Source organism: Salmo salar, chromosome 13 (genome assembly GCF_965601325.2).
Source record: "Salmo salar chromosome 13, fSalSal1, whole genome shotgun sequence".
Taxonomy (NCBI): domain Eukaryota; kingdom Metazoa; phylum Chordata; class Actinopteri; order Salmoniformes; family Salmonidae; genus Salmo; species Salmo salar.
This window is the reverse complement of record NC_138303.1, coordinates 112,204,194-112,230,967: the sequence shown is the minus strand read 5'-3', so window position 1 is coordinate 112,230,967 and position 26,774 is coordinate 112,204,194. Positions and strand designations below refer to the sequence as shown.

At 42.1% G+C, this 26,774-nt stretch overlaps 1 protein-coding gene across 1 annotated transcript in view; it reads right to left on the bottom strand.

Moving 5' to 3' along the window:
• Nucleotides 1–26,296, bottom strand: part of LOC106568559 (MOB kinase activator 3B) — a 76,153-nt gene extending 49,857 nt beyond the window's left edge. Inside the window, exon 1 of the mRNA XM_014139000.3 lies at nt 25,889–26,296. Within this exon, the coding sequence (XP_013994475.2) occupies nt 25,889–25,896 (8 nt within the window). The 5' untranslated portion in view covers nt 25,897–26,296. The remainder of the gene's footprint in view (nt 1–25,888) is intronic.
• Between the last annotated feature and the right edge of the window lie 478 nt (nt 26,297–26,774).

Genomic DNA, 26,774 nt, shown 5'->3' with positions numbered 1-26,774 from the left:
GTTTAGCTAACTGTGTGTTTAGCTAACTGTGTGTTTAGCTAACTGTGTATTTAGCTAACTGTGTGTTTAGTTAACTGTGTGTTTAGCTAACTGTGTGTTTAGCTAACTGTATGTTTAGCTAACTGTGTGTTTAGTTAACTGTGTGTTTAGCTAACTGTGTGTTTAGCTAACTGTGTGTTTAGCTAACTGTGTGTTTAGCTAACTGTGTGTTTAGCCAACATATAAGACCCGCTAGAGTCTAAACATACACAAACTGACGTTACACTGTCTATAAACATGTAGGTGACAGGTCTAGGGCCTATCTACAGTGGAAGGATGTTATACTGTCTATAAACATGTAGGTGATAGGTCTAGGGCCTATCTACAGTGGAAGGACGTTACACTGTCTATAAACATGTAGGTGATAGGTCTAGGGCCTATCTACAGTGGAAGGATGTTACACTGTCTATAAACATGTAGGTGACAGGTCTAGGGCCTATCTACAGTAGAAGGATGTTACACTGTCTATAAACATGTAGGTGATAGGTCTAGGGCCTATCTACAGTGGAAGGATGTTACACTGTCTATAAACATGTAGGTGACAGGTCTAGGGCCTATCTACAGTGGAAGGATGTTACACTGTCTATAAACATGTAGGTGACAGGTCTAGGGCCTATCTACAGTGGAAGGATGTTACACTGTCTATAAACATGTAGGTGACAGGTCTAGGGCCTATCTACAGTGGAAGGATGTTACACTGTCTATAAACATGTAGGTGATAGGTCTAGGGCCTATCTACAGTGGAAGAACTAACAGGAGGGATATTCCATAAATACCAGATACAGATGTACTGTAGTAGTAGTAAAACACAACTCACACAGACAGTTTCTAAAAACAGCTTGAAGCAGAAAGTAACTAAGAGGTAACTAAGAGTTGAATCAATCTGAGTGGATGTGGAACACAGACAGACAGACACAGAGAAAGAGAGATAGAGAGAGAGACAGAGACATTGAGAGAGAGAGAGAGAGAGAGAGAGAGAGACAGAGAGATCAAGAGAGACAGAGAGAGTGGCCTGAGGTCAAACCACACGACCAACAACATTGGACACTTTATGGAACACAAAGCCTTCACTATCTCATCCTGGAATATCCAAGGTCAAAGGTCATCTGCCTTTGGCCTAAAGAGCAGGAACCTGGACTTCATCAAATCAGAAATACAGACATTGTCATCCTGCAAGAAACATGGTATAGAGGAGACGGACCCACTGGTTGTCCTCTAGGTTACAGAGAGCTGGTAGTCCCATCCACCAAACTACCAGGTGTGAAACAGGGTATAGAGGAGATGGACCCACTGGTTGTCCTCTAGGTTACAGAGAGCTGGTAGTCCCATCCACCAAACTACCAGGTGTGAAACAGGGTATAGAGGAGATGGACCCACTGGTTGTCCTCTAGGTTACAGAGAGCTGGTAGTCCCAACCACTAAACTACCAGGTGTGAAACAGGGAAGGGACTCAGGGGGTATGCTAATTTGGTATAGATCAGCTCTCTGTAACTTAATTAAATTAATCAAAACAGGAACATTTTACATCTGGCTAGAAATTCAAAAGGAAATTATTTCAACAGAGAAAAATGGCCTCCTGTGTGCTACCTATATCCCCCTACTAGAATCCCCATACTATAATGAAGACAGCTTCTCCATCCTACCTATATCCCCCCACTAGAATCCCCATACTTTAATGAAGACAGCTTCTCCATCCTACCTATATCCCCCCACTAGAATCCCCATACTATAATGAAGACAGCTTCTCCATCCTACCTATATCCCCCCACTAGAATCCCCATACTATAATGAAGACAGCTTCTCCATCCTACTTATATCCCCCCACTAGAATCCCCATACTATAATGAAGACAGCTTCTCCATCCTACCTATATCCCCCCACTAGAATCCCCATACTTTAATGAAGACAGCTTCTCCATCCTACCTATATCCCCCTACTAGAATCCCCATACTTTAATGAAGACAGCTTCTCCATCCTACCTATATCCCCCCACTAGAATCCCCATACTATAATGAAGACAGCTTCTCCATCCTACCTATATCCCCCCACTAGAATCCCCATACTTTAATGAAGACAGCTTCTCCATCCTACCTATATCCCCCCACTAGAATCCCCATACTATAATGAAGACAGCTTCTCCATCCTACCTATATCCCCCCACTAGAATCACCATACTATAATGAAGACAGCTTCTCCATCCTACCTATATCCCCCCACTAGAATCCCCAAACTATAATGAAGACAGCTTCTCCATCCTACTTATATCCCCCCACTAGAATCCCCATACTTTAATGAAGACAGCTTCTCCATCCTACCTATATCCCCCCACTAGAATCCCCATACTTTAATGAAGACAGCTTCTCCATCCTGGAGGGGGAAATCAATCATTTCCAGGCCCAGGGACATGTACTAGTCTGTGGCGACCTAAATGCCAGAACTGGACAAGAACCTGACACCCTCAGCACACAGGGGGACAAACACCTGCCTGGAGGTGACAGCATTCCCTCCCCCATATGCCCCCCTAGACACAACTACGACAACATAACCAACAAAAACAGAAAACACCGTTTCCCTAGAGCACACAAAAAACGATATATACCTTGGCATAAACATCAGCGCCACAAAGCTGCCAACGATCTGAGAGACAAGGCAAGAAGGGAATTCTATACCTTGGCCTAAACATCAGCGCCACAGATAACTTCCACAAAGCTGCCAATGATCTGAGAGACAAGGCAAGAAGGACCTTCTATGCCATCAAAAGGAACATAAAATTCGACATACCAATTAGGATCTGGCTAAAAATACTTTAATCAATTATAGAACCCATTGCCCTTTATGGTTGTGAGGTTTGGGGTCCGCTCACCAACCAAGAATTCACAAAATGGGACAAACGCCTAATTGAGACTCTGCATGCAGAATTCTGCAAAAATATCCTCCGTGTACAAAACACCAAATAATGCATGCAGAGCCATCACCTACAGAGAGATGAACCTGGAGAAGAGTCCCCCTAAGCAAGCTGGTCCTGGGGCTCTGTTCACAAACACAAACACACCCCACAGAGCCCCAGGACAGCAACACAATTAGACCCAACTGAAATCAAGAGAAAACAAAAAGATATTTTCTTGACAAGTTGGAAAGAATTAACAAAAAAAAAAACAGAGCAAACTAGAATGCTATTTGGCTCTAAACAAAGAGTACACAGTGGCAGAATAGCTGACCACTGACTGACCCAAATTTAAGCAAAACTTTATGTACAGACTCAGTGAGCATAGCCTTGCTACTTCACTTGCTTTGGCAATGTTAACATGTTTCCCATGCCAATAAAGCCCTTCAATTGAATTGAATTGAGAGTGTGAGAGTGAGACAGAGACAGAGCGAGACAGAGACAGAGACAGAGACAGAGCGAGACAGAGACAGAGAAAGAGAGAGAGCGAGACAGAGACAGAGCGAGAGAGAGACAAAGAGAGAGAGAGAGCCAGAGCAAGAGAGAGAGAGCCACAGAGAGAGAGAGAGAGAGAGAAGAGAGAGAGAGAGAGAGAGAGAGAGAGGAGAGAGAGAGAGAGAGAGAGCCAGAGCAAGAGAGAGAGAGCCACAGAGAGAGAGACACAGAGAAAAAGAGACAGAGAGACAGACACAGAGAGAGACAGAGGAGAGTGAGAGAGAGAGAGAGAGAGAGGAGAGAGAGAGAAGAGAGAGAGGAGAGAGAGAGGAGAGAGAGAGAGACAGAGACAGAGAGAGAGAGAGAGAGAGAGAGAGAGAGAGAGAGAGAGAGAGAGGATTGAGAAAGAGAGAGAGAGAGAGACAGAGAGGGAGAGACTGATAGAGTGGCCTGAGGCCAAACCACACGACCAACAACATTGGCCACTTTATGGAACACAAAGCCTTCACTATGTCATCCTGGAATATCCAAGGTCTGAGGTCATCTATCTGGTCTCCAGTGATATTATGGTAGGAATCCAGGTTACAATTGTATTCACACATTATTTACTTTTCTCACAGATCGCAACAACACTAATTAATGTCTGTTTGTTTTTGTAGATAGAGCAAGATTACATCTGACAAAGCAGACTGTGTTTAAATGGCATGGCATATACAGACAGAATGACATGTATACCAAAGAACACGGCCCTGTGTGAACCAAGGCCTCGATTTCAATGGATCATCATCTGATGACAAGGGCAGAGTCCAATCACTCAATACCTTATTAACCTAATCCTGTGTGTTTTAAAATGGCCACCAACTCACTGGTATTTCAGAGCTGTAATGAGAAGCCAAAGAGGGTTCTGAAGATAAGCTATAAACATTCCAGAACCATCAACAGCAACAAAAGGTGTGGAAGTCTAGACCTATTGTTCACCAGTCTTGGTATGACTGATGATGAAATGCCGACCTTTCTACCCCGAGAGAGTTTTCATTATCGTGACTGTTGTATACATTCTATCTCAGGACAACAAAAACAACAAGCAGACAATTAACAAACTGTACCGGGCTATAAACAAGCAGGATGGACCTGGAGGCTGCTGTTCGTGTTTCCGAGGATTTGAATTCCGCATCACTAAGACACGTGGCGCCAACAGCATTGTAGTTACTCCACAATACTAAACTAAATGACAGAGTGAAAAGAAGGAAGCCTGTACAGAATACAAATATTCCAAAACATGCATCCTTTAAGAGCAGCGACATCCCTGGGTCGCTCGTCTTTTCAGTTCGCTGCAGCTAGCGACTGGAACGGGCTGCAACAAACACTCAAACTGGACAGTTTTATCTTTAATCTCTTCATTCAAAGACTCAGTTGTGGCTGATTTGCGTGATGTATTGTCGTCTCTGCCTTCTTGCCCTTTGTGCTGTTGTCTGTGCACAATAATGTTTGTACCATGTTTTGTGCTGCTACCATGTTGTGTTTCTACCATGTTGTTGTCATGTTGTGTTGCTACCATGCTGTGTTGTCATGTGTTGCTGCCTTGCTATGTTGCTGTCTTAGGTCTCTCTTTATGTAGTGTTGTGTTGTCTCTCTGGTCGTGATGTGTGTTTTGTCCTATATTTATATTTTATAAAAACAATTATTTTTAATTCCGGCCCGTCACTGCAGGAGGCCTTTTGCATTTTGGTAGGCTGTCATTGTAAATAAGAATTTACTGACTTGCCTAGTTAAATAAAGGTTAAATAAAAATAAAAAATTCACAGGAGAGCCATTTGAACATAAACTTTAAAAAACATCAAAATAATCTTGAAGCGTGGATTCTGATTGGTCAGACCAGCGATGAATAGTCCTTAGCACTCCTACTTCCTGTTTGAGTTTCTGCCTATAGGAAGGGAGGAGCAAAATGGAGTCCTGATCTGATTTGCCGAAGGGAGGGCAGGGGAGGGCCTTGTAGTCATCCCGGAAGTTGGAGTAGCAGTGGTCGAGTGTTTTAGCAGGGCGAGGACTACAGTCAATGTGTTGATAGAACTTCGGTAGCCTTTTCCTCAAATTTGCTTTGTTAAAATCCCCAGCTACATTAAATGCAGCCTCAGGATATGTGGTTTCCAGTTTGCATAAAGTCCAGTGAAGTTCTTTGAGGGCCGCCGTGGTATCAGCTTGAGGGGGAATATACACGGCTGTGACTATAACCGAAGAGAATTCTCTTGGGAGGTAATACGGTCAACATTTGATTGGGAGGTATTCTAGGTCGGGTGAACAAAAGGACTTGAGTTCCTGTATGTTATCACAATCACACCATGAGTAGTTAATCATGAAACATGCACTTCTTCTTCCTGGAGAGATATTTATTCCTGTCTGCGCGATGAACTGAGAACCCAACTGGCAGTACGGACTCAGACAGTATATCCCGAGAGAGCCATGTTTCTGTGAAACAGCGTATGTTACAATCCCTGATGTCTTTCTGGAAAGAAACCCTCACCCTGAGCTCATCAACTTTATTGTCCAGAGACTGAACATTAGCGAGTAATATACTCAGAAGCGGTGGGTGGTGTGCGCGCCTTCTAAGTCGGACCAGAAGACCACTCCGAGTACCTCTCCTCTACCAGCGTTGTTTTGGGTCGGCCTCTGGAATCAGTTCAATTGCCCTTGGGGGTGCAAACAAAGGATCTGCTTCGATAAAGTCGTATTCCTGGTCGTAATGCTGGTGAGTTACTGCCGCTCTGGTATCCAATAGTTGTTCCCGGCTGTATGTAAGAACACAAAACATTATGTGGGCTAATAATGAAAGAAATAATACATTAAAAAAAAATACTGCAAAGTTTCCTAAGAGCTAGAAGCGAGGCAGCCCTCTCTATCGGCACCATTTTGTTTAGCCTATCAGAAGCTGGCATCAACCCATCCAGATCAAGATCACCCAAAAATGTATAACTCAGATTTATCAGATTTAGCAATATGTTCCGGGACTCCGCCAAAAGCGTCGACGAGCTAACCACCTCGGTCACCTGATTGGTCAGGAAATGCATCTCCAACGTTGTCTTCACAGTGAAGGTTCTCTGCTTCCCCAATCAAAAGCCCTGGTTAAACACAGAGTTGTACGCTAAACGCTAAAGAACAGAGCTACCGCTCACAGGGCTATCGCAGCCAATCCCGAGGCTTCATCTGAGGACACGAACGCGTACAGGAAGTCCTGCTATGACCTCCTCAGAGCCGTCAAACAGCCAAAATGACAATATCGGAGCAAGGTGGAATCCTATTAACACGTCTCTGACCCTCAACGGATGTGACAGGGGCTACAGTGCATTACGGACAACAAAGGAAGCCCTAGCCATGATCTGCCCAACTAAATGCCTTTTATGCACGCTTTCACAACAACAACACAGAGCCCTGCAGGCACCCCACTGATCATGAAGAATGAGCGATCCCTCTTTCTCCGAGGCTAACGTGAGTAAGGTTTTTAAACAGGTCAACACTCGTAAGACCGCTTGGCCAGATGGTTTTCCAGGGTGTGTCATCAGGGCATGTGCAGACCAGCCGGCAGGCATCTTCACTGACATTTTCATCCTCTCCCTCTCCCAGTCTCAAATCCCAGCACGTTTCGAGTTGACTATGATCATTCCTGTTCCCCCAAAAATTTGAAGGTATCCTGCCACAATGACTAACCGCCCTGTAGCTCTCACATCTGTAATCATGAAGTGCTTTGAAAGGCTGGTTATGGCTCACATCAACTCCATCATCCCCAGACCCACTCCAAGTTGAATAACGACCCAACAGATCCACAGACAATGCAATCTCAGTTGTACCCCACGCTGTTCTCTACCACATAGAAAAGAGCTATATCTATGTGAGGATGTTGTTCATTGACTACAGCTCAGCGTTCAACACCATAGTGCCCACGAAGCTCATCACTAAGCTAAGGACCCTGGGACTGAACAACTCCCTCTGCAACTGGATCATGGACATCCTGACGGCCCCAGGTGGTAAGGGTAGGCAACACCTTTGCCAAGCTGACCCGCTCTCGACTGGAAGGCCCTACAGAGGGTGGTGCGGACGGCCCAGTGCATCACTGAGGTTGAGCTAACAGCCATCCAGGATGTACACGCCAGGCGGTGTCTGAGAAAGGCCCAAAAGACTCCAGCCACCTCAGACGTGGACTGTTCTCCATGTTCCCGTCCGGCAGGCGGTACCGGTGCATCAAGGCTCAGACCAACAGACTCCTAAACAGCTTCTATCCCCTGGCCATAAGACTGTTCTCCATGTTCCCGTCCGGCAGGCGGTACCGGTGCATCAAGGCTCAGACCAACAGACTCCTAAACAGCTTCTATCCCCTGGCCATAAGACTGTTCTCCATGTTCCCGTCCGGCAGGCGGTACCGGTGCATCAAGGCTCAGACAGACAGACTCCTAAACAGCTTCTATCCCCTGGCCATAAGACTGTTCTCCATGTTCCCGTCTGGCAGGCGGTACCGGTGCATCAAGGCTCAGACAGACAGACTCCTAAACAGCTTCTATCCCCTGGCCATAAGACTGTTCTCCATGTTCCCGTCTGGCAGGCGGTACCGGTGCATCAAGGCTCAGACAGACAGACTCCTAAACAGCTTCTATCCCCTGGCCATAAGACTGTTCTCCATGTTCCCGTCCGGCAGGCGGTACCGGTGCATCAAGGCTCAGACAGACAGACTCCTAAACAGCTTCTATCCCCTGGCCATAAGACTGTTCTCCATGTTCCCGTCTGGCAGGCGGTACCGGTGCATCAAGGCTCAGACAGACAGACTCCTAAACAGCTTCTATCCCCTGGCCATAAGACTGTTCTCCATGTTCCCGTCCGGCAGGCGGTACCGGTGCATCAAGGCTCAGACAGACAGACTCCTAAACAGCTTCTATCCCCTGGCCATAAGACTGTTCTCCATGTTCCCGTCCGGCAGGCGGTACCGGTGCATCAAGGCTCAGACCAACAGACTCCTAAACAGCTTCTATCCCCTGGCCATAAGACTGTTCTCCATGTTCCCGTCCGGCAGGCGGTACCGGTGCATCAAGGCTCAGACCAACAGACTCCTAAACAGCTTCATTCAATTCTATTACCATTAGTATTTATCTATTTATCCTGCCACTGGTCAGTATTACACCTGCTTACCTGTATATATTACCATCAGTAGTTATATATTCCTGCTACCAGTCACCTTTCAGCTATGTCTACATGTATATATTACCACTAGTATATTACCATCAGTATTTATATATTCCTGCTACCAGTCACCTTTCAGCTATGTCTACATGTATATATTACCACTACTATATTACCATCAGTAGTTATATATTCCTGCTACCAGTCACCTTTCAGCCCTGTCTACATGTACTGTATATCTACCTATCACACCTAAACTGACAGACAGACACACACACACACACACACACACACACACACACACACACACACACACACACACACACCCTCCAACACTGTATATAGCTTCCTCTTTTAGTTCTTGTGTTTTTTTCTTGTTTATTTCTTATTATTTCTTAATATTATTATATTTTGTATAATATTGAATACTGCACTGTTGTGTAGGGCTTTCGAGTTAAGCATTTCACTGTGCCAAATAAACCTTGAAAAACTTAAAGTAACAGTCTCCCGATTCAGTTGGCCCTTTAGGAGTAGCATCTGGAAGCCACCATCATGGTAAAATTTAAAGTGCTGAAGCTTTAAAAAAAAAAAGCCTGAGTCGAAACTCATGAAGCCGTGTGTGCTTCCTCAAAACGGCAGCCATGTTAGAAATGCATCAAACTCTGCCTTGGTCCCATTGGATGACTGCGTGTCTGTCATAAACGTCGTAATGATCGGACCAAACTGCAGCGGGGATGTGAATCATCTTCTTCATTTATTAAAGAAATTAACACTTAACAAAAGCATGACAAAAAAAAACCAGTCCTGTAAGGTACATAGACTATACATGGAACTACCCACAAAACACAAGAGAAAATAAACCCACCTAAATATGGCCTCCAATTAGAAGCAACGACAACCAGCTGCTTCTAATTGGAGGTCATTCCCAAAACTAACATAGAAATAGAAAAACTAGAAAACCCACATAGAAATAGAAAACATAGAACATAAACCAAAAACCCCGAAACACACTAAACAAACACCCCCTGCTACGCCCTGACCAAACTACAATAACAAATAACCCCTTTTACTGGTCAGGATGTGACAATGTCGTTTGAGTAGGAGAATACAATGTGTAAAGCAGGTTTACTACTGTACCGTTTCCTTCCCATTAAGGACTTATAGCGACGCTATTGCAACCCTTATGAATATCTATGATATATATTGAATACGACACTGTTTTACTTGCTCTTAAATGCAAGTAAAACTAAATGCATGCTCTTCAATCGATCGCTGCCCACACCTGCCCGCCCGTCCAGCATCACTACTCTGGACGGTTCTGACTTAGAATATGTGGACAACTACAAATACCTAGGTGTCTGGTTAGACTGTAAACTCTCCTTCCAGACTCGCATTAAACATCTCCAATCCAAAATTAAATCTAGAATCGGCTTCCTATTTTGCAACATAGCATCCTTCGCTCATGCCGCCAAACATACCCTCGTAAAACTGACCATCCTACCGATCCTTGACTTCGGCGATGTAATTTACAAAATAGCCTCCAACACTCTACTCAGCAAATTGGATGTAGTCTATCACAGTGCCATCCGTTTTGTCACCAAAGCCCCATATACTACCCACCATTGCGACCTGTAGACTCTCATTGGCTGGCCCTCGCTTCATATTCGTCGCCAAACCCACTGGCTCCAGGTCATCTATAAGTCTTTGCTAGGTAAAGCCCCGCCTTATCTCAGCTCACTGGTCACCATAGCAGCACCCACCTGTAGCACGCGCTCCAGCAGGTATATCTCACTGGTCACCCCCAAAGTCAATTCCTCCTTTGGCCACCTTTCCTTCCAGTTCTCTGCTGCCAATGACTGGAACTAACTGGAAAAATCACTGAAGCTGGAGACTCAGATCTCCCTCACTAGCTTTAAGCACCAGCTGTCAGAGCAGCTCACAGATCACTGCACCTGTGCATAGCCCATCTGTAAACAGCCCATCTATCTACCTACCTCATCCCCATACTGTATTTATTTATTTATCTTGCTCCTTTGCACCCCAGTATCTCAACTTGCACATTCATTCTGCATATCTATTACTCCAGTGTTTAATTGCTAAATTGTCATTATTTCGCCACTATGGCCTATTTATTGCCTTACTTCCCTAATCTTACTTAATTTGCACACACTGAATATAGATTCTTTTTTATTGTGTTATTGACTGTATGTTTGTTTATTCCATGTGTAACTCTGTGTTGTTGTTTTTGTCGCACTGCTTTGCTTTATCTTGGCCAGGTCGCAGTTTTAAATGAGAACTTGTTCTCAACTGGCCTACCTGTAAAATAAAGGTGAATTATTTTATTGTTTTAATCTATTAAAAGGTGAGAGAATAATATATCTAGACATTTGAATCCCTCATATACAGTATCACACAGAGTCCATGTTCAGTTCAGTCAATGTTTAACCAGGTAACTCTGTGCTTGGCAGACACTTCTGTAACCAAACCACACTCACACATTCCTTTCCTCTGAGACCTTGCACACACAACCTATTCAAACAAATCACCTCCGGTGGGAATGGGATGAAAGGTAGTTAACTCAGTGACCAAGTTTTGACACACCTTAAACTACCAGTATAATATGGTCATCCTTTAAACACCTTTAAACTACCAGTATATTATGGTCACCCTTTAAACTACCAGTATATTATGGTCACCCTATAAACTACCAGTATATTATGGTCACCCTTTAAACACCTTTAAACTACCAGTATATTATGGTCACCCTATAAACTACCAGTATATTATGGTCACCCTTTAAACTACCAGTATATTATGGTCACCCTATAAACTACCAGTATATTATGGTCACCCTATAAACTACCAGTATATTATGGTCACCCTATAAACTACCAGTATAATATGGTCACCCTATAAACTACCAGTATAATATGGTCACCCTATAAACTACCAGTATATTATGGTCACCCTATAAACTACCAGTATAATATGGTCACCCTATAAACTACCAGTATAATATGGTCACCCTATAAACTACCAGTATAATATGGTCACCCTATAAACTACCAGTATATTATCGTCACCCTTTAAACACCTTTAAACTACCAGTATATTATGGTCACCCTATAAACTACCAGTATAATATGGTCACCCTATAAACTACCAGTATATTATGGTCACCCTATAAACTACCAGTATAATATGGTCACCCTATAAACTACCAGTATAATATGGTCACCCTATAAACTACCAGTATAATATGGTCACCCTATAAACTACCAGTATATTATGGTCACCCTATAAACTACCAGTATAATATGGTCACCCTATAAACTACCAGTATAATATGGTCACCCTATAAACTACCAGTATAATATGGTCACCCTATAAACTACCAGTATATTATCGTCACCCTTTAAACACCTTTAAACTACCAGTATATTATGGTCACCCTATAAACTACCAGTATAATATGGTCACCCTTTAAACACCTTTAAACTACCAGTATATTATGGTCACCCTTTAAACTACCAGTATATTATGGTCACCCTATAAACTACCAGTATATTATGGTCACCCTATAAACTACCAGTATATTATGGTCACCCTTTAAACACCTTTAAACTACCAGTATATTATGGTCACCCTTAAAACATCTATAAACTACCAGTATATTATGGTCACCCTTTAAACTACCAGTATATTATGGTCACCCTTTAAACACCTTTAAACTACCAGTATATTATGGTCACCCTTTAAACTACCAGTATATTATGGTCACCCTTTAAACACCTTTAAACTACCAGTATATTATGGTCACCCTTTAAACTACCAGTATATTATGGTCACCCTTTAAACTACCAGTATATTATGGTCACCCTTAAAACTACCAGTATAATATGGTCACCCTATAAACTACCAGTATATTATGGTCACCCTTTAAACTACCAGTATATTATGGTCACCCTTTAAACTACCAGTATAATATGGTCACCCTATAAACTACCAGTATATTATGGTCACCCTTTAAACTACCAGTATATTATGGTCACCCTTTAAACTACCAGTATATTATGGTCACCCTATAAACTACCAGTATAATATGGTCACCCTATAAACTACCAGTATATTATGGTCACCCTTTAAACACCTTTAAACTACCAGTATATTATGGTCACCCTATAAACTACCAGTATAATATGGTCACCCTATAAACTACCAGTATATTATGGTCACCCTATAAACTACCAGTATAATATGGTCACCCTATAAACTACCAGTATAATATGGTCACCCTATAAACTACCAGTATAATATGGTCACCCTATAAACTACCAGTATATTATGGTCACCCTATAAACTACCAGTATAATATGGTCACCCTATAAACTACCAGTATAATATGGTCACCCTATAAACTACCAGTATAATATGGTCACCCTATAAACTACCAGTATATTATGGTCACCCTATAAACTACCAGTATAATATGGTCACCCTATAAACTACCAGTATAATATGGTCACCCTATAAACTACCAGTATAATATGGTCACCCTATAAACTACCAGTATATTATCGTCACCCTTTAAACACCTTTAAACTACCAGTATATTATGGTCACCCTATAAACTACCAGTATAATATGGTCACCCTATAAACTACCAGTATATTATGGTCACCCTATAAACTACCAGTATATTATGGTCACCCTATAAACTACCAGTATATTATGGTCACCCTATAAACTACCAGTATAATATGGTCACCCTTTAAACACCTTTAAACTACCAGTATATTATGGTCACCCTATAAACTACCAGTATATTATGGTCACCCTATAAACTACCAGTATATTATGGTCACCCTATAAACTACCAGTATAATATGGTCACCCTTTAAACACCTTTAAACTACCAGTATATTATGGTCATCCTTTAAACACCTTTAAACTACCAGTATATTATGGTCACCCTTTAAACACCTTTAAACTACCAGTATATTATGGTCACCCTTTAAACTACCAGTATATTATGGTCACCCTTTAAACACCTTTAAACTACCAGTATATTATGGTCACCCTATAAACTACCAGTATAATATGGTCACCCTTTAAACACCTTTAAACTACCAGTATATTATGGTCACCCTTTAAACTACCAGTATATTATGGTCACCCTATAAACTACCAGTATATTATGGTCACCCTATAAACTACCAGTATATTATGGTCACCCTTTAAACACCTTTAAACTACCAGTATATTATGGTCACCCTTTAAACTACCAGTATATTATGGTCACCCTTTAAACACCTTTAAACTACCAGTATATTATGGTCACCCTTTAAACTACCAGTATATTATGGTCACCCTTTAAACTACCAGTATATTATGGTCACCCTTAAAACTACCAGTATAATATGGTCACCCTATAAACTACCAGTATATTATGGTCACCCTTTAAACTACCAGTATATTATGGTCACCCTTTAAACTACCAGTATAATATGGTCACCCTTTATACACCTTTAAACTACCAGTATATTATGGTCACCCTATAAACTACCAGTATATTATGGTCACCCTTTAAACACCTTTAAACTACCAGTATATTATGGTCACCCTATAAACTACCAGTATATTATGGTCACCCTATAAACTACCAGTATATTATGGTCACCCTTTAAACACCTTTAAACTACCAGTATATTATGGTCACCCTATAAACTACCAGTATATTATGGTCACCCTTTAAACACCTTTAAACTACCAGTATATTATGGTCCATCTTTAAACACCTTTAAACTACCAGTATATTATGGTCACCCTATAAACACCTTAAAAGTGGAAATGAATTAATCTGCGCAGCGCCTTGCTATTCAGCCCTATGAGGTCTTCTTGTTAAGGAAATAATATTATTATATTATTCGTTTTATTTATTTTGATAATTCGATTCTAGAGCAAATTGAAATAAAATGAATTATTAAAAACTTGAAATAACTTTTCTTTTCGATTTCTTTGTTTCTTCTGTCATGTTATTTATTGATTATTATTCTTTAACCTTTTAGATTTGTCAAGTAATTTGCCCAACACGGTTTTATTTATTCTGTCAACATTGTAGAAACTAGATACACTGTAAAGATCAATGTATATTAGGACTGTGTGTGTGTGTAGGCTGATACAGTGCCTTCAGAAAGTATTCATATCCCTTGACTTATTCCACATTTTGCTGTGTTACAGCATAAAATCAAAAAAATTTATCACCCATCTACACACAATACCCCACAATGACAAAGTGAAAATATGTTTTTTGAAATGTTTGCAAATGTATTGAAAATAAATTATTCACAACCCTGAGTCAATACATGTGAGAATCACAACTGGCAATGAATACAACCATCCTACTTCACTTCTACCAACAGACAAACTGGCAAGTGTCTTCACAGACGTTTTCAATCTCTCCTTGTCCCAGTCTGTAAATCCCAAGAGCTCCACAAGATGACCTGGCTAAATGACTATCGCCCTGTAGCACTCACATGTATAATTATCAAGTGCTTTGAGAGGCTGGTCATGACACACATCAACACCATCATCCTAGACACCCTGGACCCAGTCCAATTCACATACCGCCCCAACAGATCCACAGATGACGCAATCTCTATCGCACTTCACACTGCCCTCTCCCATCTGGACAAGAAGGTAAATAACTATGTGAGAATGCTGTACATGGACTATAGCTCAGTGTTCAACACCATAGTCCTCTCCAAGCTCATCACCAAGCTAGGGACCCAGGGATTTGAACTCCTCCCTCTGAAATTGGATCCTGGACTTCCTGACGGGCCAGCCCCAGGTGCTGAGGGTAGGCAACAACACTTCCGCCACTCTGACCCCTCAGGCGCGTGCTTAGTCTTCTCTTGTACTCCCTGTTCACCCACGACTGTGTGGCCAAGCACGACTCCAACACCATTATCAAGATTTGGCATAGTCCCTTGGATCCTCAAAAAAAGTTTTACAGCTGCACCATCGAGTGCATCTTGACTGACTGCATCACCACTTGGTATAGCAAATGCACCGCCCTTGAACACAAAGCGATACAGAGGGTGGTGCGGACAGTCCAGTACATCACTGGGGCTGAGCTTCCTGCCATCCAGGACCTTTATACCAGGCGGTGTCAGAGGAAGGCCCGAAAAATTGCCACAGGCTCCAGCCAGCCAAGCCATAGACTGTTCACTCTGCTACTGTCTGGCAAACGGTACCGGAGCATTGTCTCTCAGACAGGCTCCGAGACAGCTTCTACCCCCATTAAATTGTTTTTCCCCCTCACCAATCTACATACAATACCCCATAATGACAAAGCAAAAACACTTATTAATACTTATTAACTCAAGACATTTTTAGCTTTTAATGTTTATTACACTTTTAATTACACTTTGACATTATGGGCTATTCTGTGTAGGCCAGTGACATAAAATCTCAATGTAACACAACAAAATGTAGAAGAAGTCAAGTGGTGTGAATATATTACTGTAGGTACTGAAGGTACTGTATAGGCCTAGATATAGTAGGTCTATAGGCAGGTATAAACCACTTCCCTAGCCAGCCGTTCTGCGCACACTAAAATCTCAACATTTTCATTTCATGGTACAAAGAGTGTTTTAATAATTGAAAAGACTGTAGTGGAAGAATTAGTGAAGGTGATACTTGTGACTGGTGACTTGCAGGCGCTTAGACCCAGCGTGATGACTCAATTACCATTTACCACATTGTTTGGATGGCTGACCATCTGTGGACTATCACAGGGTTCAAACACACCTTATCTCTCGAGGAAGAGACGTCCCTACGGAAGTCCTGCGGTCACTGACGCCAGGAGAGGTGTGAAGAGTAATGAAACTTGAATCAACTAAAACAAACATTTTATTTATTTATTTAACCTTTATTTAACCAGGTAGGCCAGTTGAGAACCAGTCCTTTATTTAACCAGGTAGGCCAGTTGAGAACCAGTCCTTTACTTAACCAGGTAGGCCAGTTGAGAACAAGTCCTTTATTTAACCAGGTAGGCCAGTTGAGAACCAGTCCTTTACTTAACCAGGTAGGCTAGTTGAGAACCAGTCCTTTACTTAACCAGGTAGGCTAGTTGAGAACCAGTCCTTTATTTAACCAGGTAGGCCAGTTGAGAACCAGTCCTTTATTTAACCAGGTAGGCTAGTTGAGAACCAGTCCTTTACTTAACCAGGTAGGCTAGTTGAGAACAAGTCCTTTATTTAACCAGGTAGGCTAGTTGAGAACCAGTCCTTTACTTAACCAGGTAGGCTAGTTGAGAACCAGTCCTTTATTTAACCAGGTAGGCCAGTTGAGAACCAGTCCTTTACTTAACCAGGTAGGCCAGTTGAGAACCAGTCCTTTACTTAAGCAGGTAGGCTAGTTGAGAACCAGTCCTTTACTTAACCAGGTAGGCCAGTTGAGAACCAGTCCTTTACTTAACCAGGTAGGCCAGTTGAGAACCAGTCCTTTACTTAACCAGGTAGGCTAGTTGAGAACCAGTCCTTTATTTAACCAGGTAGGCCAGTTGAGAACCAGTCCTTTATTTAACCAGGTAGGCTAGTTGAGAACAAGTTCTCATTTACAACTGCGACCTGGCCAAGAATAAAGCAAAGCAGTGTGACAACATACAACAACACAGAGTTACACATAAACAAACGTACAGTCAATAACACAATAGAAAAGAAAAATTGAAAAATCTATGTACAGTGTGTGCAAATGTAGAAGAGTAGGGAGGTAAGGCAATAAATAGGCCTTAGGAGGTGAAATAATTACAATTTAGCATTAACACTGGAGTGATAGATGTGCAGATGATGATGTGCAAGTAGAGATACTGGGGTGCAAAAGAGCAAGAGGATAAGTAATAATATGGGGATGAGGTAGTTGGGTGTGCTATTTACAGATGGGCTGTGTACAGGTACAGTGATGGGTAAATGAATGTTACCGTGTGAATGAAATTGTCATGGTTCATAAAGAGCTAGGAATTTGTATGTTTTATTGTACTGTAAGTACAATGGATTTATTGTTACAAGGAAACTAGGGGTGTGCTCCTATCATTTACATTGAGTTGATTAGATAAGAGAGACTGGCTGTGTTGTTTCCCTGTCTATTGTTTTTACTAGCAAAGTGCTAAGAAATGTTCATTCAGGTTGGGGGTGGAGTTTCTGCTTGAATTTGGTTAAAAGGACAGTGAATTTGTTCATACTTTGCTACCTCCTATATCACACACAGTCTTAAGGCATCAGCTTCAGTTCGGCTGGCGGGCTAGGCTCCCTAAAAAAGACCTTCGCTTGAAAAATAAGAAATATCAAGGTGTGAAATATTATTAACTTAATATATAATACCGTGACCTAAAAAAGGAGTTTCTCCATTCTCCAGCCAATCCCCAGCCATTCCCCAGCCAATCCCCAGCCATTCCCCAGCCAATCCCCAGCCAATCCCCAGCCATTCCCCAGCCATTCCCCAGCCAATCCCCAGCCATTCCCCAGCCATTCCCCAGCCATTCCCCAGCCAATCCCCAGCCATTCCCCAGCCATTCCCCAGCCATTCCCCAGCCATTCCCCAGCCAATCCCCAGCCATTCCCCAGCCATTCCCCAGCCATTCCCCAGCCATTCCCCAGCCAATCCCCAGCCATTCCCCAGCCATTCCCCAGCCATTCCCCAGCCAATCCCCAGCCATTCCCCAGCCATTCCCCAGCCATTCCCCAGCCATTCCCCAGCCATTCCCCAGCCCATCGGACGGAAGAATCGCCGACAAAGGAGTTTTCTTCTGCTGCAGTTTTCGCTGTAAAATAGAAAGTGTTGTGGCAGTGCTTTGGTCTTCCACAAGCCACTTCTTCTGATATCCACCCCAGCCCTAACCCACAAGCCACTTCTTCTGATATCCATCCCAGCCCTAACCCACAAGCCACTTCTTCTGATATCCACCCCAGCCCTAACCCACAAGCCACTTCTTCTGATATCCACCCCAGCCCTAACCCACATCTTCTGATATCCACCCTAACCCTAACCCACAAGCCACTTCTTCTGATATCCACCCAAGCCCTAACCCACAAGCCACTTCTTCTGATATCCACCCTAACCCTAGCCCACAAGCCACTTCTTCTGATGTCCATCCCAGCCCTAACCCACAAGCCACTTCTTCTGATATCCATCCCAGCCCTAACCCACAAACCACTTCTTCTGATATCCACCCCAGCCCTAACCCACAAGCCACTTCTTCTGATATCCATCCCAGCCCTAACCCACAAGCCACTTCTTCTGATATCCACCCCAGCCCTAACCCACAAGCCACTTCTTCTGAAATCCACCCCAGCCCTAACCCACATCTTCTGATATCCACCCTAACCCTAACCCACAAGCCACTTCTTCTGATATCCACCCAAGCCCTAACCCACAAGCCACTTCTTCTGATATCCACCCTAACCCTAGCCCACAAGCCACTTCTTCTGATGTCCATCCCAGCCCTAACCCACAAGCCACTTCTTCTGATATCCATCCCAGCCCTAACCCACAAACCACTTCTTCTGATATCCACCCCAGCCCTAACCCACAAGCCACTTCTTCTGATATCCACCCCAGCCCTAACCCACAAGCCACTTCTTCTGATATCCACCCCAGCCCTGACCCACAAGCCAATACAGTCTTTTCAGTAGTCTAGATAGAGTAGACACTAGTCTCTACATGGTGAACAGTAGTCTAGATAGAGTAGACACTAGTCTCTATATGGTGAACAGTAGTCTAGAGTAGACACTAGTCTCTACATGGTGAACAGTAGTCTAGATAGAGTAGACACTAGTCTATACATGGTGAACAGTAGTCTAGATAGAGTAGACACTAGTCTCTATATGGTGAACAGTAGTCTAGAGTAGACACTAGTCTCTATATGGTGAACAGTAGTCTAGAGTAGACACTAGTCTCTATATGGTGAACAGTAGTCTAGATAGAGTAGACACTAGTCTCTACATGGTGAACAGTAGTCTAGAGTAGACACTAGTCTCTATATGGTGAACAGTAGTCTAGATAGAGTAGACACTAGTCTCTACATGGTGAACAGTAGTCTAGATAGAGTAGACACTAGTCTCTACATGGTGAACAGTAGTCTAGAGTAGACACTATTCTCTATATGGTGAACAGTAGTCTAGATAGAGTAGACACTAGTCTCTACATGGTGAACAGTAGTCTAGAGTAGACACTAGTCTCTACATGGTGAACAGTAGTCTAGATAGAGTAGACACTAGTCTCTATATGGTGAACAGTAGTCTAGAGTAGACACTAGTCTCTATATGGTGAACAGTAGTCTAGAGTAGACACTAGTCTCTATATGGTGAACAGTAGTCTAGATAGAGTAGACACTAGTCTCTACATGGTGAACAGTAGTCTAGATAGAGTAGACACTAGTCTCTACATGGTGAACAGTAGTCTAGAGTAGACACTAGTCTCTACATGGTGAACAGTAGTCTAGAGTAGACACTAGTCTCTATATGGTGAACAGTAGTCTAGATAGAGTAGACACTAGTCTCTACATGGTGAACAGTAGTCTAGAGTAGACACTAGTCTCTATATGGTGAACAGTAGTCTAGATAGAGTAGACACTAGTCTCTACATGGTGAACAGTAGTCTAGAGTAGACACTAGTCTCTATATGGTGAACAGTAGTCTAGATAGAGTAGACACTAGTCTCTACATGGTGAACAGTAGTCTAGATAGAGTAGACACTAGTCTCTATATGGTGAACAGTAGTCTAGAGTAGACACTAGTCTCTATATGGTGAACAGTAGTCTAGAGTAGACACTAGTCTCTATATGGTGAACAGTAGTCTAGATAGAGTAGACACTAGTCTCTATATGGTGAACAGTAGTCTAGATAGAGTAGACACTAGTCTCTATATGGTGAACAGTAGTCTAGATAGAGTAGACACTAGTCTCTATATGGTGAACAGTAGTCTAGATAGAGTAGACACTAGTCTCTACATGTTGAACAGTAGTCTAGATAGAGTAGACACTAGTCTCTACATGGTGAACAGTAGTCTAGATAGAGTAGACACTAGTCTCTATATGGTGAACAGTAGTCTAGATAGAGTAGACACTAGTCTCTACATGGTGAACAGTAGTCTAGATAGAGTAGACACTAGTCTCTACATGGTGAACAGTAGTCTAAATAGAGTAGACACTAGTCTCGATATGGTGAACAGTAGTCTAGATAGAGTAGACACTAGTCTCTATATGGTGAACAGTAGTCTAGATAGAGTAGACACTAGTCTCTATATGGTGAACAGTAGTCTAGATAGAGTAGACACTAGTCTCTATATGGTGAACAGTAGTCTAGATAGAGTAGACACTAGTCTCTACATGGTGAACAGTAGTCTAGAGTAGACACTAGTCTCTATATGGTGAACAGTAGTCTAGATAGAGTAGACACTAGTCTCTACATGGTGAACAGTAGTCTAGAGTAGACAGTAGTCTCTATATGGTGAACAGTAGTCTAGATAGAGTAGACAACAGTCTCTATATGGTGAACAGTAGTCTAGAGTAGACAATAGTCTCTATATGGTGAACAGTAGTCTAGATAGAGTAGGCACTAGTCTCTATATGGTGAACAGTAGTCTAGATAGAGTAGACACTAGTCTCTACATGGTGAACAGTAGTCTAGATAGAGTAGACACTAGTCTCTACATGGTGAACAGTAGTCTAGATAGAGTAGACACTAGTCTCTACATGGTGAACAGTAGTCTAGAGTAGACACTAGTCTCTACATGGTGAACAGTAGTCTAGAGTAGACACTAGTCTCTATATGGTGAACGGTAGTCTAGAGTAGACACTAGTCTCTACATGGTGAACAGTAGTCTAGATAGAGTAGACACTAGTCTCTACATGGTGAACAGTAGTCTAGAGTAGACACTAGTCTCTATATGGTGAACAGTAGTCTAGATAGAGTAGACACTAGTCTCTACATGGTGAACAGTAGTCTAGAGTAGACACTAGTCTCTACATGGTGAACAGTAGTCTAGATAGAGTAGACACTAGTCTCTACATGGTGAACAGTAGTCTAGATAGAGTAGACACTAGTCTCTACATGGTGAACAGTAGTCTAGATAGAGTAGACACTAGTCTCTATATGGTGAACAGTAGTCTAGATAGAGTAGACACTAGTCTCTACATGGTGAACAGTAGTCTAGAGTAGACACTAGTCTCTATATGGTGAACAGTAGTCTAGATAGAGTAGACAACAGTCTCTATATGGTGAACAGTAGTCTAGAGTAGACACTAGTCTCTATATGGTGAACAGTAGTCTAGAGTAGACACTAGTCTCTATATGGTGAACAGTAGTCTAGAGTAGACACTAGTCTCTACATGGTGAACAGTAGTCTAGATAGAGTAGACACTAGTCTCTATATGGTGAACAGTAGTCTAGAGTAGACACTAGTCTCTACATGGTGAACAGTAGTCTAGATAGAGTAGACACTAGTCTCTACATGGTGAACAGTAGTCTAGATAGAGTAGACACTAGTCTCTATATGGTGAACAGTAGTCTAGATAGAGTAGACACTAGTCTCTACATGGTGAACAGTAGTCTAGATAGAGTAGACACTAGTCTCTACATGGTGAACAGTAGTCTAGATAGAGTAGACACTAGTCTCTACATGGTGAACAGTAGTCTAGAGTAGACACTAGTCTCTATATGGTGAACAGTAGTCTAGAGTAGACACTAGTCTCTACATGGTGAACAGTAGTATAGATAGAGTAGACACTAGTCTCTATATGGTGAACAGTAGTCTAGACAGAGTAGACACTAGTCTCTACATGGTGAACAGTAGTCTAGATAGAGTAGACACTAGTCTCTATATGGTGAACAGTAGTCTAGATAGAGTAGACACTAGTCTCTATATGGTGAACAGTAGTCTAGATAGAGTAGACACTAGTCTCTACATGGTGAACAGTAGTCTAGATAGAGTAGACACTAGTCTCTACATGGTGAACAGTAGTCTAGATAGAGTAGACACTAGTCTCGATATGGTGAACAGTAGTCTAGATACAGTAGACACTAGTCTCTATATGGTGAACAGTAGTCTAGATAGAGTAGACACTAGTCTCTATATGGTGAACAGTAGTCTAGATAGAGTAGACACTAGTCTCTATATGGTGAACAGTAGTCTAGATAGAGTAGACACTAGTCTCTACATGGTGAACAGTAGTCTAGAGTAGACACTAGTCTCTATATGGTGAACAGTAGTCTAGATAGAGTAGACACTAGTCTCTACATGGTGAACAGTAGTCTAGAGTAGACACTAGTCTCTATATGGTGAACAGTAGTCTAGATAGAGTAGACAACAGTCTCTATATGGTGAACAGTAGTCTAGAGTAGACAATAGTCTCTATATGGTGAACAGTAGTCTAGATAGAGTAGGCACTAGTCTCTATATGGTGAACAGTAGTCTAGATAGAGTAGACACTAGTCTCTACATGGTGAACAGTAGTCTAGATAGAGTAGACACTAGTCTCTACATGGTGAACAGTAGTCTAGATAGAGTAGACACTAGTCTCTACATGGTGAACAGTAGTCTAGAGTAGACACTAGTCTCTATATGGTGAACGGTAGTCTAGAGTAGACACTAGTCTCTACATGGTGAACAGTAGTCTAGATAGAGTAGACACTAGTCTCTACATGGTGAACAGTAGTCTAGAGTAGACACTAGTCTCTATATGGTGAACAGTAGTCTAGATAGAGTAGACACTAGTCTCTACATGGTGAACAGTAGTCTAGAGTAGACACTAGTCTCTACATGGTGAACAGTAGTCTAGATAGAGTAGACACTAGTCTCTACATGGTGAACAGTAGTCTAGATAGAGTAGACACTAGTCTCTATATGGTGAACAGTAGTCTAGATAGAGTAGACACTAGTCTCTACATGGTGAACAGTAGTCTAGAGTAGACACTAGTCTCTATATGGTGAACAGTAGTCTAGATAGAGTAGACAACAGTCTCTATATGGTGAACAGTAGTCTAGAGTAGACACTAGTCTCTATATGGTGAACAGTAGTCTAGAGTAGACACTAGTCTCTATATGGTGAACAGTGGTCTAGAGTAGACACTAGTCTCTACATGGTGAACAGTAGTCTAGATAGAGTAGACACTAGTCTCTATATGGTGAACAGTAGTCTAGAGTAGACACTAGTCTCTACATGGTGAACAGTAGTCTAGATAGAGTAGACACTAGTCTCTACATGGTGAACAGTAGTCTAGATAGAGTAGACACTAGTCTCTATATGGTGAACAGTAGTCTAGATAGAGTAGACACTAGTCTCTACATGGTGAACAGTAGTCTAGATAGAGTAGACACTAGTCTCTACATGGTGAACAGTAGTCTAGATAGAGTAGACACTAGTCTCTACATGGTGAACAGTAGTCTAGAGTAGACACTAGTCTCTATATGGTGAACAGTAGTCTAGAGTAGACACTAGTCTCTATATGGTGAACAGTAGTCTAGATAGAGTAGACACTAGTCTCTACATGGTGAACAGTAGTATAGATAGAGTAGACACTAGTCTCTATATGGTGAACAGTAGTCTAGATAGAGTAGACACTAGTCTCTACATGGTGAACAGTAGTCTAGATAGAGTAGACACTAGTCTCTATATGGTGAACAGTAGTCTAGATAGAGTAGACACTAGTCTCTATATGGTGAACAGTAGTCTAGATAGAGTAGACACTAGTCTCTATATGGTGAACAGTAGTCTAGAGTAGACACTAGTCTCTATATGGTGAACAGTAGTCTAGAGTAGACACTAGTCTCTATATGGTGAACAGTAGTCTAGATAGAGTAGACACTAGTCTCTATATGGTGAACAGTAGTCTAGAGTAGACACTAGTCTCTACATGGTGAATAGTAGTCTAGAGTAGACACTAGTCTCTATATGGTGAACAGTAGTCTAGATAGAGTAGACACTAGTCTCTATATGGTGAACAGTAGTCTAGATAGAGTAGACACTAGTCTCTACATGGTGAACAGTAGTCTAGAGTAGACACTAGTCTCTACATGGTGAACAGTAGTCTAGATAGAGTAGACACTAGTCTCTATATGGTGAACAGTAGTCTAGAGTAGACACTAGTCTCTACATGGTGAACAGTATAATAATGGACTGTAAAATTGCTCTCTCAGACCGGGCTTTACCAGAACCCACTCCCTGCAGCTATGCAAGCTACAAGGTGTCCATCACAGGCGTTGAAGAGCAGCCAGTGAGCCCGACCTGGACGTGCAATCCTTCTCGACGCAAGATAATAAACCTATGAGGCTACTTCATTTGGACGTGTACATAAAACAACATACCATTATGAACAGATGAGTAAATAACTAGCTGTTAGACTGTCTTTGCAAGGTGTTTGCATACGCAGGGGATTGAGTATAACATTGTAGCCTGTAGGGTCTGATTCACGCAACTCCCATGTCCTCGCAGACTTTGACATTACCAAGAGTTAACTCCATTCGGTGTCCTGACCACGCACCGCGGCCGTTATAACGGTAGAGTATCGCATTGCTTTGGGGAGCGCTGGTTGTGTGTGTGTGTGTGTGTGTGTGAGTGTGTGTGTGTGTGTGTGTGTGTGTGTGTGTGTGTGTGTGTGTGTGTGTGTGTGTGTGTGTGTGTGTGTGTGTGTGTGTGTGTGTGACTTCGCCTCCAATGACCACGTTAAAATGTCCCACTTTATTGTATAGTGTAGACAAGGCCATTCTACCCCCGAACTGAAGTGGTGGCGTCCACTTCAACCACAAATGTAGAAATCACCCCGTTTCCCCAGCCACTTCAATATTTACCCCTCCCCCCCAACGAATAAAGATCAATTGCAAAATTGCAAAAACGATATCAAAATCTATAATTTACAGTGTAGAAAATGTGTAAAATGTAAAATAGTTTTCAATTCAATTTCAACGAGTGGATCAGTATGAAGAAATTGAAACTAATATTCTGTTATTCAGTTTGAACAAGCGTATTAGATCATTAGACTGATAAATGTTAACACGGACACCTACTGAAAGGACAGAATTACCGAAAAGAAAACTAGCAAACAGTTATGAAAGTTGAAACATTGTTAGCCTTACATCAAAGGTCAAACTTTCGATGCAAGCAAAGTAACGCTATGCTCGGATGACCAGGGTATAAACTCATACACATAAATTCCCTTTAAAGTGCCATTTAAAAACATTTAACATGAAATTACAAACATGTAACATGCCTATATATATTCGTTTTTTTTTTGTGCGTATCGTTGTTACCTGAACATGAGTTATCTGTATCCAAGCATTGCGCTGTCCTGCCGTGGTTCCTGTAGTTTCCCCACACACACACACATACACACATTCCTCTGTCCCGCTACTGCTGATCCACACACACACATTCCTCTGTCCCGCTACTGCTGATCCACAGAGAGGAAAAAACCCAGGTGAGATTACAGACAGTAGAAACGCCTATAGCGGAACGGACGACCGGGCTTCTCTTCATTAATGCTAAACGTTCACAAATGGAACGACTACTTTTGGACGTCAGGGTAAAAAATACATTACTTTCATTAAGAATATAGTGAAGCAAAATTAGTCAAAAAATATAGATAAAGTACAGATACCCCCCCCCCCTCAAAAACGATTTAAAAATATATTTTTTACATGAAGTAGTTTACACCACTGGTGTCAGTCCCATTGATGAGATGAAACGATGTGTTTCAAAGTGAGAGTTGTCCAAAGGCCGACAGATGGCGATATTCAGTCGTTTCCATTTTACCGTCCAAACACATTGTATGCAGCCTGCATTATACTCATATCCTCCCGTGGACTGGCTTTACCTAAAACATTCTCCATTCAGGCTGCAAAGGCCTTGATTTCCTCCTTAACTAGATTTATTGTCGAGAAGGAGGGGTGGGGGGGGGGGGGGGGGACTGGGGAAATATGTATACTTTCTTTATGAAACACAATTTTCTCACCAACATCAGGAAGTAGCATTAGCCACTAGCATGGTGGTGTAAAATGGCGTTTCATAAACAAAGTAAGCATATTTTCAGAAGAAATCACCTCCTCACCAATACATCTAGTTAAGTAGGAGATCAACACCTTTGCAGCCCCTGAATGGAGAATGTTTTAGGTACCAATAGGTCCATGGGGGATAGGA